This window comes from Echiichthys vipera, assembly GCF_963691815.1.
Source record: "Echiichthys vipera genome assembly, chromosome: 4".
Taxonomy (NCBI): domain Eukaryota; kingdom Metazoa; phylum Chordata; class Actinopteri; order Perciformes; family Trachinidae; genus Echiichthys; species Echiichthys vipera.
The window spans coordinates 12,516,121-12,533,512 of record NC_139829.1 but is presented as its reverse complement, the minus strand read 5'-3'; the positions used below and the strand labels follow the sequence as shown (position 1 = coordinate 12,533,512).

Sequence of the window (17,392 nt, the reverse complement as noted above, 5' to 3'; positions counted from 1 at the left end):
CCCCCTTCTGCATCCTGGAGAGGGAAATCAACAGGTTCTTCAAGAGGCAGAATACCCCTCAAAGCAGCCGGAACAGACTCTGTGCCCCCCCCCCCCCCCCCCCACAACCCACCCCCACCTCCACCAAGTACTGTGCTGATCAGCTGTCCTCAGTGTTCACAGAAATTTGTAACACTACGCTGGAGAAATGCCACATACCAGCCTGCTTCAAATCCTTCACCATCATCCCTGTCCCCCAAAAAAGGGCCCCACAGAACTCAAAGACTACAGACCAGTCGCCTTGACCTCTGTGGTCATGAAGCCCTTTAAGCGCCTTGTCCTGTCCCACCAAAAATCCATCAGGGACCCACTTCTGGGCCTTGTGGAGTTCGCCAATAGCAGCAGCACAAATGACCAGTATCTACGGACAAAAAGTCTGAAAACCCCAAACCTGAAAATAGGTATTTAGGCAGTATTTGTTTGACTTGTGTGTGTGTGTGTGTGTTTGCACTGAAGGGACAGGGTTGGTAACCATGGAGCTATACAGGGAGGGGTTGTTTGTTGATGAACAACATTCCAGCTAGTGTGTGTGTGTGTGAGAGAGTGTGTTTGTGCGTGCGTGCATGTGTGATAACCCTGTTCAGCACAGGTAAACATCATGCGTCTATTTAAAGATGATGATTCTCCTCTGGCCAGCTGATAGCCAAAATTTTTGAGCTGTGTTGCCTGCAGTGTTCGAGAAAAACTCTGAGAGGCCTCAGTATTATTCTGCCTGGTTACTACACATAAAGCCCCAGAAGACATTCTTTATAAAACTATGTTGTGTTCCACACAGTACTAACAAGAGGAAGGTTCTTCTGTTCCTGTTATTTTCTTCAAAATGCAGTTTTTGTTATTCATCAGCTGTTGTTTCATTGTGTAAATGATTCATGTCTAAGTTCATTTTTCACACTTACAAGTGAGCAGCCCATGTTCAGCAATAATTCACATCAAGCAGCTACCTCTCTTACATCTGTCGAGCTGCATGCAAATCCCATTTGTTGCTTACATCCATTCCCCAGGACCCTACTGTGAACAATGTCATTTGCAAGATCAGGTCAGACTTGTGACAAACAAATATTAGCATTGCAAATAACGTAATCATGCACATCTACACTGACTGGGTGTGCCTTGTTTTTCAGTTTTTTGTGTGAAACCAAAATAACAATCTAGAGAGGGGGAGGTTTGTCTATAGGATCAGGCCTTTGTCATCGCCCAGAGGATATGATCAGATAGTTGATTGTATTGGGTTCTGGCACCATTGGAGCATGTTTCTAAACACAATTAGTTCAATTTCATCTCGTCCCACAACACTGCTTTGTATTCAGGGTCACGGTCGATTGTGACGTGGCTAACCCTCTCCTGAACATTAAAACACTATTACATCTAGCGTGCCCCACAGATCAGTAACGTTTTCTTCAGCTATATGTGTTTGCATTAGCAGTGGTGTTAACTCTCCAGGTTCATGGGCTGACAAACCTGCTTAACTGACTCTGCTCAGCACCAGCGGATTCTTACGTGACACGTTGTCGAAAGATTGATGAAGAGGTCAAGGAAAATTCCTTGAGCTTTGGCTTGATGAAACTTTTTGAAAATTATAAATACTGAGTTATCTCGCTAAAAAAAACTAAATAGTTTCATCTCATTTCAGTATCACAACAACTTTTGCATTAAACTTACCAATTAAATATTAAGAATTACAGCCATTCAAGAAATCCTGCACTGGTGGGTCATAGCAGATGGGTGGAGGGGTGAAGCAGCATATAATGCAATACAATGATGTAAAAGGAGGACCTCCCTGATTCGTTCATTTTGGCCAATGAGTTCAACAACTAAGAGGGGAAAACTGGTGTGACGAAGATGTTAAATGAGTTTTATTTCTTAGAACTTTCTTGGACTAAACCTGTGTGATTGAGCTAACTTAAAGCCATTCCTCTGCTCTAAATCTTAACATACTTAACATACAGTCATCATGTAGAAGGAAAAGAGAGAACAAAGTCATGTTAAAGAAAGATAGCGAGATAGATAGGTGTTAAAATGTTGCACTCCTGCTAGGTTACACCTTGACCGATTTGAATATAACACAAGTTAATGAGATTAGTGACACTTGCTGATTCACACGGTAAACGTTTCACCAGTTGTTGCTCAGAGAACGGCTCAGCAGCAGTTGAGCCAGTATGTCATAAATTTGCACATGGCAGCAAAAATCAGGCTGTAAATAAAATAGACAAGTAAATAGAATATGTGGCGTCTGATAGGCATCTGAAACCCTAAACAAAAACTTTAATTCGGTCCCTAGCCTCTTAAAAAGCCTACAACAATGTGAATGTGGCGGATCCCATAATACACTGGTCCATTCATGGTCATATTAATCCTAAGTAAAATATCTTGACAAGATGTAGGTACATTTCCATGAAATATGATAGAAACATTCACAGCCTCAACGGATGAATCCTAATGGATTAAGTATGTTTTGTTCAGGCAACCAATATTTCCAATAGTCTCTCAGGAATAAGACATTTCAGTGGTAGCACGGTGGCTTTACAGTATGTTTTGTATGCTACAATACTGAATAAAAACAAAAAGAGAGAATAAAGTAATACATTTTTAAAGTGTGTGGTGCATTGCCACGTGGCCCAGTCAAAAACTGTGCACAATTTCCTTCTCATCCAACACTTTAATTTAAAATGCCTCAATTTTCGAATAACCAAATCCCAGTCGCATGAAACTATAGCACTGAACTCACAGAAAAGGCCACAGCTAAGGCTAATGAAAGTGTAGAAATAAATATGAATCGCGCCCTAAAAGACCGAACACATAAATCCATACGATTTAGACAAAAAAAAGTTAAACAAAACTTATTTGCAAGAAAGCACCATTTAGTTTTGTCCTTCCTTCACTAAAAATGACTCAACATTGTTATCAACAACCATGATAAAATAATAAAAAGATGAATTCCAAAGGCTGCTGTCTGGTGACTGGTGACTTTGTGACTACACAGTAAAAAGGTCACACTGATACAGTTCCTGCAGCAGCTGTATGATAAGTTTTCTTGAGCCACAGTGACTATAATGGAAATATCACCCGTTCAACTTGGACATGCTGGTGACATGTAGACGCAATGTACCGTCTGCAATCCATCTGCACTCAAATACGATTGGGGAATAAATCAAGTTGCAAGTCTTCAGGCGAGACCGCTGTGTATTATAACAGCATAGACTAAACACATAAATCCCTCCAAAAACTCACTACTTCCTTTCACTGCACAATTTGTGAAGTGCAGAAACAGGTTTATGAAGGTCCAATGTTTCTTTTAGAAGATCAGGACACAACATGCCACAATAAACCATATATTTATTATGTTCTGTAATATATGCATGAGTAGTCAGTGAGGCTGTAGCCTCCTAAAGGAGTTGGAGACAATGGGTGCTCACAACTCATGCAATGCAGGGGGGCAGTGGGCGTTAACACATGTACAAGCTTTCTTTCTCTTTATTCCAACACACATACAATGACAACTATTCTCTGGAGTTATGATTTTAATGTATTCAAAAAGTTGAGAGAAGCACACATTGTTTTGCATGGATGAGTGGCTGTGTTTGTGTCTTCCTCTTGTTGGTTTTCTCTAGATGATATGAGAAAGGTGGCATGTTTTGTGGTGTATATGTTAAGAAACTGACTGAGAAACCAGCGATGAAAGCAAAAGAAAATATTTGAGAGCATGTGCGTCGTTGTTGCCATGTGCTGGAGTAAAAAAGGGGGTGTGGCACAGCTGCATGCCCACTGGCCACTCTCTCTTCTCTTTCCCTCTCTTTGATGGAGTGGTTACATAACATATAGCCACTAGGTAGCCAAACTCCGATTCAATCATCTCGCTGAATTGTCGTGCACGTGCATATGTTACGTGGGGGGTGTGTACGTCTCTCTCTCAGTCTCTCCACGCCCCCCATCCTTCATCCCAGTCCTCCCATAGGTTCAATGCAAAGGTAACAGAAAGACCGAGGGCTCTATAAAGACCCACTTTGTGCATTCGTCCTCTCTGCTCGTCTACATTTCTTCGCTCTTTCTTATTCCCATCAACGCACATCAAAATGCCCAGCAAGAGGAAGAAGAACAAGCGCCGCATGAGGAGGGTGGTAAGTGGTGGCAGGCGCACTTTTATCCGCTAGATTTGTTATTCTCATCGGGATCATATCCAGTGTCTAAGTTTTTAATTGCGTTTTAAATAGCGCGTTATTCTCCTTGTCGAGGAAAATAACCCTTTAACACTGTAGCGGCTGTTTTAACTCTGTTTCTATTTTTCCAAAAGACAAAACCATGTTTTTGTTTTCTTTATCCATAGTGATTGCTTAGAAGTACGTAAAAACAAGTGTTGTGTATATATGATCAAATTAAGCATCCACACGAGCAGAGTTGGATTGAAATATTAATAGAAAAGTGAAAACACGGAAAAAAGGACATTGATGGTGCGTTCTTTGAGGCGCCCAAGTACGAGGAGCGCTCCAACCCCCCGTGCGTCTGTCTCCAAGACCAGTTTACCAAAATTGCACCAAAATAGAATCTAATGAAATAATACGTTTCAATTTAAACATTTCCACTTCAGGTGCTTCCTGGCTCTGCCATGAGGTCGGGGACGGGAACATTTTTCACGTAACTGGCCTAACTCCCGTGCGCCACGTGCGCTATCATCACACTGGATGGTTCTGTGGTTCATGTCATTAAACATAAGATGGCCCTAATTACAAAATTCATTTAAACGTATTTTTTGCAAAGCTGCGAGTAGCCCCTCATAGGTACACAATGTACATTATTCACTGCCTGTACTTATAATGCCAGATTCACCCAAGCACATCTGTGGTGTAGCCATCGTCAAGGGAAGATGAACAAGCTAAAGGTGGCATTTAATGACGCTCTTAGAATTTTGTCACAGTACCCAAGATGGGAAAGTGTAAATAAGATGTTTGGAAACTGTAATATTTCCACTTTTCAAGCATTACTTTGGAATTTGATGTATAAATGTATGTGCAGGCTGAGTGAGTCTAGGAATAGTATAATCCTGGTAATCATGATACACAGCTATACTTAGTTATCCAATAATAATAATAATTATAGTAATTTGTCGAAGAAGCAGGCAAATTGAATGATATGACTTATCTGAATTTAAACCCCCCTTCCAACTCCTCTTAGGTAACTGCAAGAAATTTGACTTCTGAACATTCAGTGCCCAAAGAGAAGTGGGTGTGGCAAAGGGGGGAGGTGTGTGTAAAGAGTGAGAAAGTAACATGGTGGCTCCAGCTTCTAGAAAGGGCAAAGGTTTCTCCACCAAACACTCTACTCTTTCTTTTCCAATCGCAATAACTAGTTGTTTCATTCAATTTAAACAGCGATTATTTGCTTCAGCAATTGACGCACAGTCCTCCGGCACAGGCAAGGAAAACTTCTAGGTATGATGTTTGTGACATTCTTCCACGCCCCCCCTCCCCTCCTTAAGCCTCTCTCTGGCTAGTCCCTGACTCTCAGCACCACACCACTGTATTTGGTAGTGTGTTGACTGGAGGATGTCTTGCATCATTGCCAGATTGGAGTCTGCACAATCTCCAATCTTCTCAGAGAGATGCCAGGAACACTTGGGTAGAAATGGCCCCAGAAGTCACTTATAGCCAGTTTCCTCTGAGATATCAGTTTACAGGCAGGGGAGGAGCTGCTTGAAGATGTAAAGCTGAATGTTCCTCACACATAACTTTGCATGTAAGATCCCCCACTTCTACTATCAAGTAGCCGGCCCTCCTTAATACAGCCATGGGATGCAATTAACAACTTTAATAGTTTTAATGTATATATTACTCTGTGGTTGTGAGGTTAGGTGATAGCGATTTGTGGGCAAAGTTAAGGGAGGGGTTGTTTTGACCGTGGCTAGCTAGACAGGCAAAGGCATTATGTACGAACTGGCTGCCGGCCTAACAAAAGCATTTTCGGCCAGTGATTGTAACCTGATTATAACCTGATTATAATGTGATTAGGTCCTCTGTCTGGCCTGCGGTGCACCCATCAGTGCTGCTGACTCGCATGGTTTCCATTCCCGCTTCACCAGACCTGTCAGGATGGCTTTGATTCAACTAATTAGCTCCCATTATCTAACAAGCTTTACTGGGCCCACTCCCAGTTACCCAGCCCCTCCCTCCACTGGTCTGCACTCCTAAAATCTCCATTAAAGCCTGAGGGGTTTTTGTCCGGAGCTGAAAAAACATGTTGAATGGCATTCCTGGTATTCCTGTAGACTGAAATGTGCTAGAATTGACTGCAGACAGACAACATCAGTTTCTGAATACTAGACCACAGACACCAACATTTCCACTCTTTTCACCTCTTTTTCTTCCCCTTTTTGAAGTCATGGAAAAAGTGTAACTTAAGTGCCATAGTATATCACACTCCACACTCTTTTCCGAATTCAAAAAATATAAATTCACATCCAATTGTACCAATTAAAATTCAAAATACAATTGTCCGCAAGAGAATGAGTCATAGTTGCAACACGAAAATGAAAATAAACTTTGATAGTGGTTCCCACTGTAATGACAACAATCGTTCACCCAGATGTTTTTGTGTCACTCCTTGCAGCAGGCCCAGAGGCGAGCCCTTGAAGAGCAATATGCAGCCAACCCCCCAGCCAAAGCGGGTCCAGGGATTGCAGCGAGTGCCCCACCTGCAGCAACCCCAAAGAAAGTGGCTAAAGCTCCAGCACCAGCTCCAGCAAAGATCCGAAAGGCCATTCCCATTGCTGTCCCCATTGTGGAACCCCAAGTTGTAGAGGCCCCCGTTGTAGAGGCCCCGGTTGCGGAGGCCCCGGTTGCGGAGGCCCCGGTTGTGGAGGCCCCCGTTGTGGAGACCCCCGTTGTGGAGACCCCCGTTGTGGAGACCCCCGTTGTGGAGACCCCCGTTGTGGAGACCCCAGTAGAAGAACCAGAACCAGTTTTGCAAGAACCTGTCGCAGAAAACGTCCCAGTTGAGGTAGCAGCACCAGAGCCTGAGGCTGTGGTGTTGGAACAGACTCCAGCAGAAGTTGAGATTGAAGTCCCAGCCCCAGTCCCTGAAGAAGCACCAGTCACTGAGACTCCATCAGAGGAGCCCTCCACAGTTGAAGCAGCGATAGTACAGGAGGCCGAACCTATCATTCCTGAAACAGAACCAGAAACCGAGGTAAGAACTGCCTTGTTTCATACACATGCAGACATTTGACTGCAGAATAAAAACGTGCTAGTTCTTCCATAATGAACCAGTAAAGCCTTATAGCAGTAACACTTCTAAAGTTAATCAATAAGCTCCTGAAGCCCTATCATTAGACTGGATCCCTTTTAGAAAACCAACTTCAGGTGTATGCTGAGGTTCAGGGGCTATTCGTGAGTGATTATCAGAGGAATGTTTTGAGTTTCCGGCTGTCATTTATTGCATGGGTGTATATTTTTAAATAAGTTGAGATTCTCTTCTTTTCATGGGATGTTTATGTATATAGTATGTCAGTGTACGTTTGAGTTATGTGGACGGCCATTTTAGACGCTGTTTGCTCAAATAGTATGCACGCTGTGACTAGGTTCTTATGGGAGAAGGGAGGTGGAGTTGGTGGGGGGTGGTAGGCAGATGGAACAACATGTTCCATTTAGCAAAGAGGTGGAAAGTCAGAGAGGGATTTTAGGCTACATCACTAGGAGATGGAGCAGAGCCATTTCAGCAGTCATTTTACATTACAACCTACATAAAAACATGCCTGTGTTTCTGAGCACGTGGCATTCTTTGGATGTGTCTTTTTGACTGCTGATTGGATAAGACTGATGGGGAATTTGTCCTATCAATATGTGTAATATATTTTATACTTGTGCTGCAACAAAAGGTGGTCCAAAATTGATATGCTATTTTGGATAATGCACCTTTTTTGCTACCTGCTATCAGTATAGTTGGTTTTGAGTCAATAAAGTTAGTGAGTAAGATGGAAAAGATTACTGTCTGTCTGGTTGTATTTAAAGAAATGTGTAGTGTTTAAGCACAAAGTTGTGTTTTTTTGCAGTTTTAAAAAAAACATTTTTACACAGAGCTTTGTACTAAAAATCAATGTTTTTTTACCCACCAAATCTATACATTTTAATTTCATTTTAATTTCTTTGTGGCTTCATACAGCCAACATGCATACATTTTGGGAACAGAATGTTCTGTTTCCGCCAGTAGACTCCAGGCTATGTGCTCATGCACGCTTCACAATGTACATACATGTGCGTAACCACACACACACACCCACATACACACACACACACACACACACACACACCCACACACACACACACACACACGCTTAAAATCATGTTTCAGTTTCTGAGCCATTGTCACATATGGTGCACATGCATGTGCTGATGTGTGTTAGCGTGCACAATGCCGCGCAGGACGGGAGTAAGAGGAGACAGGACATTTTTTTCAGTGTATCAGCATTTGCTAATACTTCATCCCTTTCAGTTTACGTTTAGTTTGAGGTTTGGATTTTTACCTTTAAGCACCACGTGTTATGCTCTCCACACTATATCGGAGCTATATGGGACCAATAAAGATGTTTCTGTTGGAGATGGACTGCCCCTCATTGTATAGTTGTGAAGCTGTGGCAGTATCCACCCCCTCTCCCTCCTTTGTCCCTCCCTCTCACCACACCACCCATCTCTCCTTTGCCTCCCCTGCCTTGCTTCTTCTCTGCGCCTTCACTGCTTGCAGATGTGCCAGATTCAGTTCAGATGCTCACAAACACACGCAGACGCTCATGCACTAAACAGAACTGAAAACTAGTCCGTGCTGGCTTTAAATGCAAACACATACAGTAGCAGGTTAGATGCATGGTGCAGGTAATGATTTGCTTGCTTTGTATTATGAACTTTTCTTAATCTTGACTTTGGAAAAATTTGCTCACAGACTCCATTAAACACTTGTGGTCATAGTCCTTAAACCTGTGGTACCCTGTGTCAGGCTAGAGTTGGCTGCCACATGGTCAGCTGGTCAATAGACAATAGAATCAGAGCAGGCATAAATGGGGCTTGTATTCAGCTGGCTTTGGAACCAGAGAGAGGCAGACAGTCCGCTCTTGGTTGTCACTACGGAGACCCAGGTGAGTTTAAACCTACCACCCAAAATATAGACCTGTTGAGTGTGTTACATTTTTCAGTGGCCTGAGGCGATGGGTGCGGCTCCCACTGAACATTTTGTACCAGTTTGCTCCCTCTGTACTGCTGCAGCCCTCCACCCCCCACCTCCCCTCGGTCCCTCACCCCTCTTTCCCTTGTAAATCCACCCTCCCTCATCACCCTTCCTTCCCTCCCACCACTTGTTCCTCTCTGTCTCTCCTTCCTCCTCCTCTGCCCTCCCTCTTTCACTTCTCCCTCCCCCCCTCTGTTATGGGGCCTCTGGGGCCCTTAGTGGTTTAGCTTGTCTTCTCAGCACATGCACTCGTTCAGCCATGTGTTCCCCTTTTACCATTGGGTGTTTGCTGGAAATATTGGGAGGAGCCAGGAGAGTGAAAGGTGGGGTATTGAGTTCTATGTTGGGGGTATGTGTATAGTTGTGTAGTTTAGCCTTTGGTATTTAGTGTGTTGAACAGGAGCTTTCAGACAGCTGTCACAACCTTTTTAAAGTCTGTGACAAATGTCTAGTGAAGGGTGACTCGGTGTACATTCAGTTTTCCTTACAATTAAAATGCCAATTAGAGCATGCTAACAAATGACTGGTGTTTTCTCCTGTCACATCTGACATTGCCAGAGAGAGAATGTAATGGGTGACAAATATGTGCAAAGTAATACATTTAACATTTTCAGACTTTGTTGGAAAAATGATCACCTTTTGGAAAAACACGCAGGGACCCCTCACCCTCCTCCACCCAGTGTCCAGCCTTCCTCCACACACATGTACACACCTCCCAACATTTCCTGGCAGCTTTTATGGGTTTGTTTTCAATGGAGCTTTGTGTACACTTTTGCACAGAGAAAAGTTTGGTTTAAAGTTTTGTTTTGCATCTGACAACTCTCCTCTTATAAGAATGATTTAACAAAGCACTTACCCCTTTTACTTCTAGTCCAGGTTTAAGTTCAAGTTACTTTATTAGTCACCGGAGGTAGATTTTGTTTGCAGTCATAATCTTATAGAGAGATAGTGTGTGTGTGTGTGTGTGTGTGTGTGTGTGTCAGATTGAGAGTATAGAAGTGGAACACATATTGCATTGCAGGTACACTGTGTCCTTTATGGGCTAAACTGGTCTGTAAAATATGACTGTTTCTAGATCAACTTTGGTTTCTGCTGGATTTGTCTCTTATTAGGAGAGAGGAGCCAGCATCTGTGTGCAGATCAGTTTGGTACAAAGTGTTCTGATGCTGTTGCAGACTGAAAGGGGGTGTGTACAGTATAGTGTGTGTGTGTGTGTGTGTGTGTGTGTATGTGTGTTTTCCTGTCAAGCAAAGGAAGGCCTATAGTGCACCCACCCCCCACTTTCCTTCCCTCCTCCTTTCTCTCCCCTATACCGTCCCTCCATGGCTATAGCTGGAGTATATATTTACCCTTCTCAACTATATGTGTATTTTTGCCCATGTGGCTTTTGTTCAGAAGTTGTTAAAATCCTGAAGAACAGGATTCCTCACCTCACAGTAGCACAGCCCAGAGAAAGAGGTGTGGATGGTCGAGTACCTCGAGCGTAACTCACAGAGACTACTGTAGATAGATGGACGTAATGAATTTGGCCGAAAAACGGCTTCTTATTGAATGCTAGCAGTCTGCATTTACCAGACTTGTCCTACATCGAAGACTGGCTGGTACAAGGCCATGTAAATAATTTACTGTCAGGCTAGGAAGATTTTCATTATTTATGTGCTACTCCCTCTTACTGCCACTATGGCTCAACACACTTGAATGCACAGTGGGTGCTGCCAGTGGCCATTTAGGTTATTGCCAACTGTTCCAGAAAATCGGGGCCAAGGCACTAAGTCGCACTGGCAAAAAAATGGAAAATATAAGTGATTTCTGTCATTATTTGGGCATGTGTCCAAAAGTGATACTAATATTATTATGAGACAAAAGCGGTCAGCTTTTTGACTGAAATTGCTTTGAGGGTCAGCTACAGAAAATTGCCTCATGTTCTGGTAAAGATTCAGTATCTTGCTCCAGGACATTGTAGCAGAGAAAATGCTGGAATTTTTCATTCCATCGGCATCTAGTGACATTCTCTAAAGAAAAAAAGTTAAAAAATGATGTTTGAGTTTTGAAGTTGTGTGGAATTTGGGAGTAAAGGCCTGAATGATGCTACTTGTGATGTGAAATTGGTGAATAATTATCTACAGGGAGGTTATAGATGAGGGGGTGGGGTATGAGCGTAACAGCTTCCCATTATGCAGTTAGTTGTAACATTCCTATAGGATGTTTAATGTTCCTCCCCCTCTCCTGAATGGCAGCTACACACACACACACACACATACACCCAAAGTATACTCTAAGAAAAGTGTGTGCATTGTGGCGTAGACCATCTATGCAAATTTATGATCTGAAAGCCCTCAACTTTTTGTAAACTTGTGAAGACAGGATTTTCCTCTGTTAAATGCCTCAAGACTATTGCAATTTGGCTGACAAACAGTTGTGTCGAAGGTCATTTGGCTCTAGGCACATTTTTTAGAACCGGTGTGTGAGCTGCTTACAGCGTGACCTTTAACTGTTGAGAAATAAGTCTCAAAAACAACAAGATCATGTTGCAGCTTAACACAAGGCAAATACTTTGAATTGTCTGTAAATGCTTGTTAATGTGATGCATTTTTAAATTAGATGTTCTTTCTGCCACCTTATGACTCTTTTGCTGACTTGTGAATAAACTCTCACTTTTTCCATCATAGGTCATACTCCTAACTGAGGCTCCAGTGGCAGCCCCTGTTGAGAGTGAGGTAAGAACAAACAAGCATTTCATTCCCTCTCTAACACATGAGACTTCTTTTGAACAGTGTTTTACTGAAACATAACTTTATATGTCATGTAGGGCCCATGTAGTTTTCCTGGACTTTTTAGTTTAATTGATTGGTTTCTAAGTGCACTGCCCCTATATGAAGCATAATACAGAACATTCATTGAGCACACAAAACACAACTGCCTTCAGTGTAACACTTTTCAGTTCACACCAACAGTGTGCAAAAGAGGCCGCACATAAAACCAGAGGAACTCAGAGTTTCCACTTATGTTTTATATGTTTCTAGCAGCAGTTACTGAACAAGAGAAAGTCAGTGAATGTTTCTGTGACTTAAGCTCCACACCTTATGAATAACAACAACACTTTGCCCCTTATATAAGACAGCACTCAGATCACTATCTAGCTCACCTACTCCAAATGTTTTCAGGGGGAAAACACAGGTTCATGTTCAAATTCACTTTCATGGATTTTAAAGGACATATTTGTTTAAGGCCCGTTCTGATGTCCATTACTGAAGAACCTGCAGTTAAAAGGGTTTTGGTGTGAAAGGTGCAATCAGGGATAAACAGAGGACACTACGTACATTGATGGTTGTAGGATTACTTTAGGCTGTAAGTTTTATTCGGTGCAGAAAATGTCCAAGAGTCGATTGTTTGCTGCTAAGTCTGATTTGTGGCTCTTCTTTTCATCTGCCCATCCATTGGTTGATCCTCGTGCCCATTTGCTTACGAGTGTCTTAATTTCTCATTCTCCAGATTCAGACAGAGGAGACTATAATTGTTACCACAGAGACTGAACAGGTAGGACTGATTTTCTTATAATTATACACTCTGTAGTTGATCATGCACGGTTACCGGTAGTCATTATTATTTTGTCTAGATTATATGCATGCCCAGGAAGAAAACCATTGTTCAATGACTCACATGGACCAAGTGTTGCCCAGTTGTTCCTCTGTTGCATGTTGCATGGTTGGTTAATGTGTGCCGTGTTGACTTTGCATGTGCAGACGCTTGATGTCTGCGAGACAGTGACTGAAGTGAAGGCCGAGGCCTTGGCAGAGGAAGAAGCATGCGTTGAGACTGAAGTGGAAGTCACCATAACAGAGGCCGTAACCGAAGCTGCTGAAGAACCCGCAGCTGAAGAATCAGCGGTAGAAGAACCAGCAGCTGAAGAACCAGCGGTTGAAGTACCAGCGGTAGAAGAACCAGCAGCTGAAGAACCAGCGGTAGAAGAACCAGCAGCTGAAGAACCAGCGGTAGAAGAACCAGTGGTAGAAGTACTTAAAAGCGACCAAGTTACTGCTGAAGCAGAAGTCTCAGAACCGGTGGCAGAGGAGGTGGTTTCAGAAACAGTGGTGGCATCAGTGGAGGTGGCAGTCGCAGAGATCCCTGAGCCAGAACAGGTGACTGAAGCTGTTGTCAGTCCTGCAGCCCCGGCTGAGGGTGAAGACAGCGAAGCTGAAATAGAAGTGTTGGCTGAAGAAGATGCACCTGAAGTCCCGGCTGAGCCTGTTACAATCACAGAGGTGCCACATTGATAATACTTCAAAATACTCTTCTCCTTTTCTTTTCTTTCTTTTCTTCCCTTTATATCCTCCCCAGAGAAGACAAATCAATACAGAAGTACATTTGTGACCTTTATGTAGTCTTATTTTGTGATTGTGTGTTGCCTGTGTTCAGCATGTGGTTCGAACAGTTTTTGTTATTGTGGAAGTTCCCACCATTCATTTTCAGTATCGCTGTAAACGCTTTCCTGGATATTAAACAAAAGAATTAGACTAGTGTCAATTGGTCATAAGTAGAACTTCCTCAATGACTATATTTGTTTTCTAGCATTCTAGCTCTTCATTTACATAATTTCTTTTTAAATGTAACTTACCGGGAAAGGTTAATGACATTCTTTTGTACACATTAGGATGCTCCTGTCCAACCTGTGGAAATCCCAGTGGTGAGTGTTATTTCCTTTTTCCAATCAAGAGACACATTGTATTTACTTATTAGCTCCCTTAGAGGGACTCTTTGTTTTGCAGCTTTGAATACTTAAGAAGTAGAAATTGAATTTAGCCATATTTACGAGTGTTGCACTTAATATTGACACGGCGGTATCTGTTGTCTCACCAGTTGCCAGAGACCGTCCCTGAGGCTCCTGTAGAAGAGCCTGACATCTCCGTAACTGCAGTCGAAGAGGTAAAACCTAAACCTTTTAATCTGCCTGTTATGTGACCATTTCATATCACAGAATTTAGATACATCATGCAACATCTCTACCTTAAATATGTGCATTGATGCAAATACACACTCTGATTTTAAGCCATTTAAAATAATGATCTAGCTCAGTGGCTTCAGTTGACATTTTCTCATGGCACGCTTGCTAATAAATTCCCATCATTAGTCTATTTCTTTTGTATGTGCAGTTATGTGGAAAACCTAAAAAATGTTCTTATCTTATTCTTAATGTCTTTCCAGACTTCTGCCACCCAGGACATTGCTGACAGCCTGGTTGATGACTTTGTTGTCACAGAGTCTGTATCAGCAGTGGAGGTCGCCATTGCTGCTGCTATCCAGCCGGTGAGAACTAAAGAGGAATTTATCATTTTTAATCAGTTGTTCCAATTATAAAGCAAGAAGGCCCATACAAATTGCCATTTCTTTGTCATTTAATTTCTGTCATTCTTTGACTCATCTTCAAGACTTTTAGATTCAAAGATCAGGACAATGCTTTTGCCATGTTTTTTTGCACATAATCCATTTGTGCAAATTTCATGTACAGCTTTTTAAACAGGCACTTCTCTCTGCTTGCTATATTTAGGAAATTGTGGAAGTGAGTGACACCCTCAACATCCAATCAGAATCTATGGATGTGACGCCCGTTGAGCCTGAGCCTGCCCCAGCTGCTGTCCCTGCCCCTGCAGAGGAAATGATCATTGTAAGTTTTATCCCTTTATACTGACAAAATAATATACAGACATTTGAATACAATTTGTCACATGTGCGTTACTGAAACGTGTTATTGAAAAGACATTTAGTATTAAACCATCACTTCCCTCATTAATTCTGCTTATCCATAGAGTATATGGGGCTTTCTTTTCTGTGGCTCTCCTAACCGTCTCTCTCTGCCCTCCTTTTGTTTCCAGGATGCTGCTGAGCAGACATGTATGGGAATGCTGTCAGAAGAGCCTAAGGCAGAAATGTGTGATATGCCATGTCAGATGCAACTTGTTGTCGAGTCTGTGCAGCTCAGCTCAATGGTGAGAAGCACAGTTTAAAACAAAGTATATTATTACTTAAATGTATCAGATGCTTGTTGTCAGTGTTGGGGATTTACAGTGCACTCACCAGGTGTCTTATTGTCTGCTCAGGAGGTGTCAGTGGAGCCATCGCTGAATGGACACATCATTCAAGAGGTCTCCATTGAGAGCTAGATACCCATCAAAAAACTTGGAAGACCTTTTTTGTGTTTGTAAGTTTCTTACAATATTGAATCAGTCCACGATCACATAAGTTGAATCTCATTTCTTAGTTTTTCTTTACTCTCTGACCGTGTTGTTAACCTGTCAACACCACTTCCAGCAGCCACTATAAACTATCCTATTCTTTGTGTCTTTCAGATTCCCCTTTGGCCATTTGAAGGACTCAAAGTTTTACAGCCGGCCATGTTCATTTTTTAGGGCTTACGCCAGGAAATCGAAGCAACATCCACACTTTGAAGTGCCTTTCCGGCCCTGGTTCCTGTCAAAACACCAAACCAGATGCCAATACGCCAAACCCTCTGCATTCAAGGCAGAAGAAAAAGACTGTTATCATAAGTTTGCAGAAATGAAAACAGACATATTGTGGCTCCTTTTTATTCTGTATTTCTCCCCGAAAACACGTGCAGTGAATTTGCATTAACAGTTGAAGCAGAAGTGCTTGAGAGATGGAGATTTGTCAATCAAGATAAATGGCAGTGCCTGATATTTCTTAGCATGTCCATGTCTCCAGCACATCTGCTTCCACACTGCATAAACTCAATGCATGTGAAAACTGTAGCGCTGATGGATGTGGCTATAGTTGTACTTGGGCCTATGTTTATATGGGTTGGTGGGGCAACTAGTTCTGTTTTTGTTTGTTTGTTTCATATTTCAAAGGCTCTTTTTACCCTCAAAGAGACACATCTACAAATTTCTCCCTAGCCTCCCTTTCTGTCCCCTTCCCTGTCCTCCAGCTTTCCCTCTCTTTACCAATGCTGAGGATAGTGTGGCACTAAAAACACACCCTAAAGCTAGTATTAGCAGCAGAAAATGAGATGAACAATTGAGGGGGACGAGATCAGAGGTCATTTTCTGTTTGTTTTTGTTTCTTCACTTTTTTAAATTCATTTTGTATAGACCATATGATGTGCTACAGTTTTGTGTTCAAAGTCTGCATCTGGAGGGGAAATGTAATGTTAACTGGTGATGAGGATCACTGTTGATGAGCTGACTTGGTCCACCTTTGAAATAAAGCTGTATCTCATTGTGATTTATGAGTACTTGTTTTACTTTCTATACACCATTTCACTCACATAAAATACACGCGAAAACATGAATCAATTTTGGAGTGGGGCTAAAGGAAAACTTAAATATGAAGAATACTAATATATATATATATATATATATATATATATATATATATATATATATATATATATATATATATATATATATATATATATATAGATATAGGCTTAAATTCCCAGGTCAGTTCCGTACTGGCAATAAAGATGCAACCTCTGTAAAAGACACCTTCTCCTTCTCAAACATCAATTCAAGGACTCCCAGGCCAAATCCCCTCAAATTAAAAGGACCCTACGCTGCATAGTTTGACAAAGATCTAGGTTAATTACTGTTACAAAACTGATATCATTTATGATAAGAACTAGCAGGTTGTATACAGTAGAAGCTTGAACATGTAAAAACGTCTCATTTGTGCTGCATTACAGTGACAGCAGACTGTGTTGTCTTGCCTTCTCTAACACAGCACAGAAAAACAATATATTATTTGGAGGAGATCTATCTGGGATATAGCTTATTTATTAGGTAAAAACATATGTCAAAAGAACTCCCAATTTCTTGTTGCATGTTCAATGACTCGGGTCTATTCATGCCTACTTTCAAAAGGATTTCAAGCACTTCTGTCTTCTGATCAGAGAATGATGAGTAAAACACATTTTTGATCACTATATTTGAGGCTTGGGGCGGGGGCAGAGAATACAAAGCCCCAAGTGATTGAAAAAGTAGCAGATGGATCAAAATAACTTCTACAGTTTTTAAAATACACTCCTATAATAAACTTTGTCTAATTTATCGTAGATTGTGAACATGAAGCCCCTGAGAATCTTCAAAGTAAAGATAAAGGCAAGACAAAAGACAACTCCAAAATATTTGCTTCAAAT

The 17,392-nt window shown here is 41.8% G+C and overlaps 1 protein-coding gene across 2 annotated transcripts; it reads left to right on the top strand.

Annotated features, from left to right (window-relative positions):
* The first annotated feature begins 4,018 nt into the window (after positions 1–4,018).
* Positions 4,019–16,479, top strand: LOC310946484 (uncharacterized protein). 2 transcript variants are annotated; one of them, XM_083912958.1, is made up of 12 exons: positions 4,019–4,154; positions 6,637–7,215; positions 11,913–11,960; positions 12,736–12,780; positions 12,987–13,505; positions 13,895–13,927; positions 14,101–14,166; positions 14,446–14,547; positions 14,789–14,905; positions 15,114–15,227; positions 15,339–15,439; positions 15,588–16,479. In XM_083912958.1, exons 1-11 carry the CDS (start codon positions 4,110–4,112, stop codon positions 15,399–15,401), a joined length of 1,731 nt encoding a protein of 576 aa, XP_083769084.1. In that variant the 5' UTR covers positions 4,019–4,109; the 3' UTR covers positions 15,402–15,439; positions 15,588–16,479. The 2 variants fall into 2 exon arrangements, with proteins under 2 accessions (XP_083769084.1, XP_083769085.1); XM_083912959.1 differs by lacking the exon at positions 12,987–13,505.
* Positions 16,480–17,392: the final 913 nt, after the last annotated feature.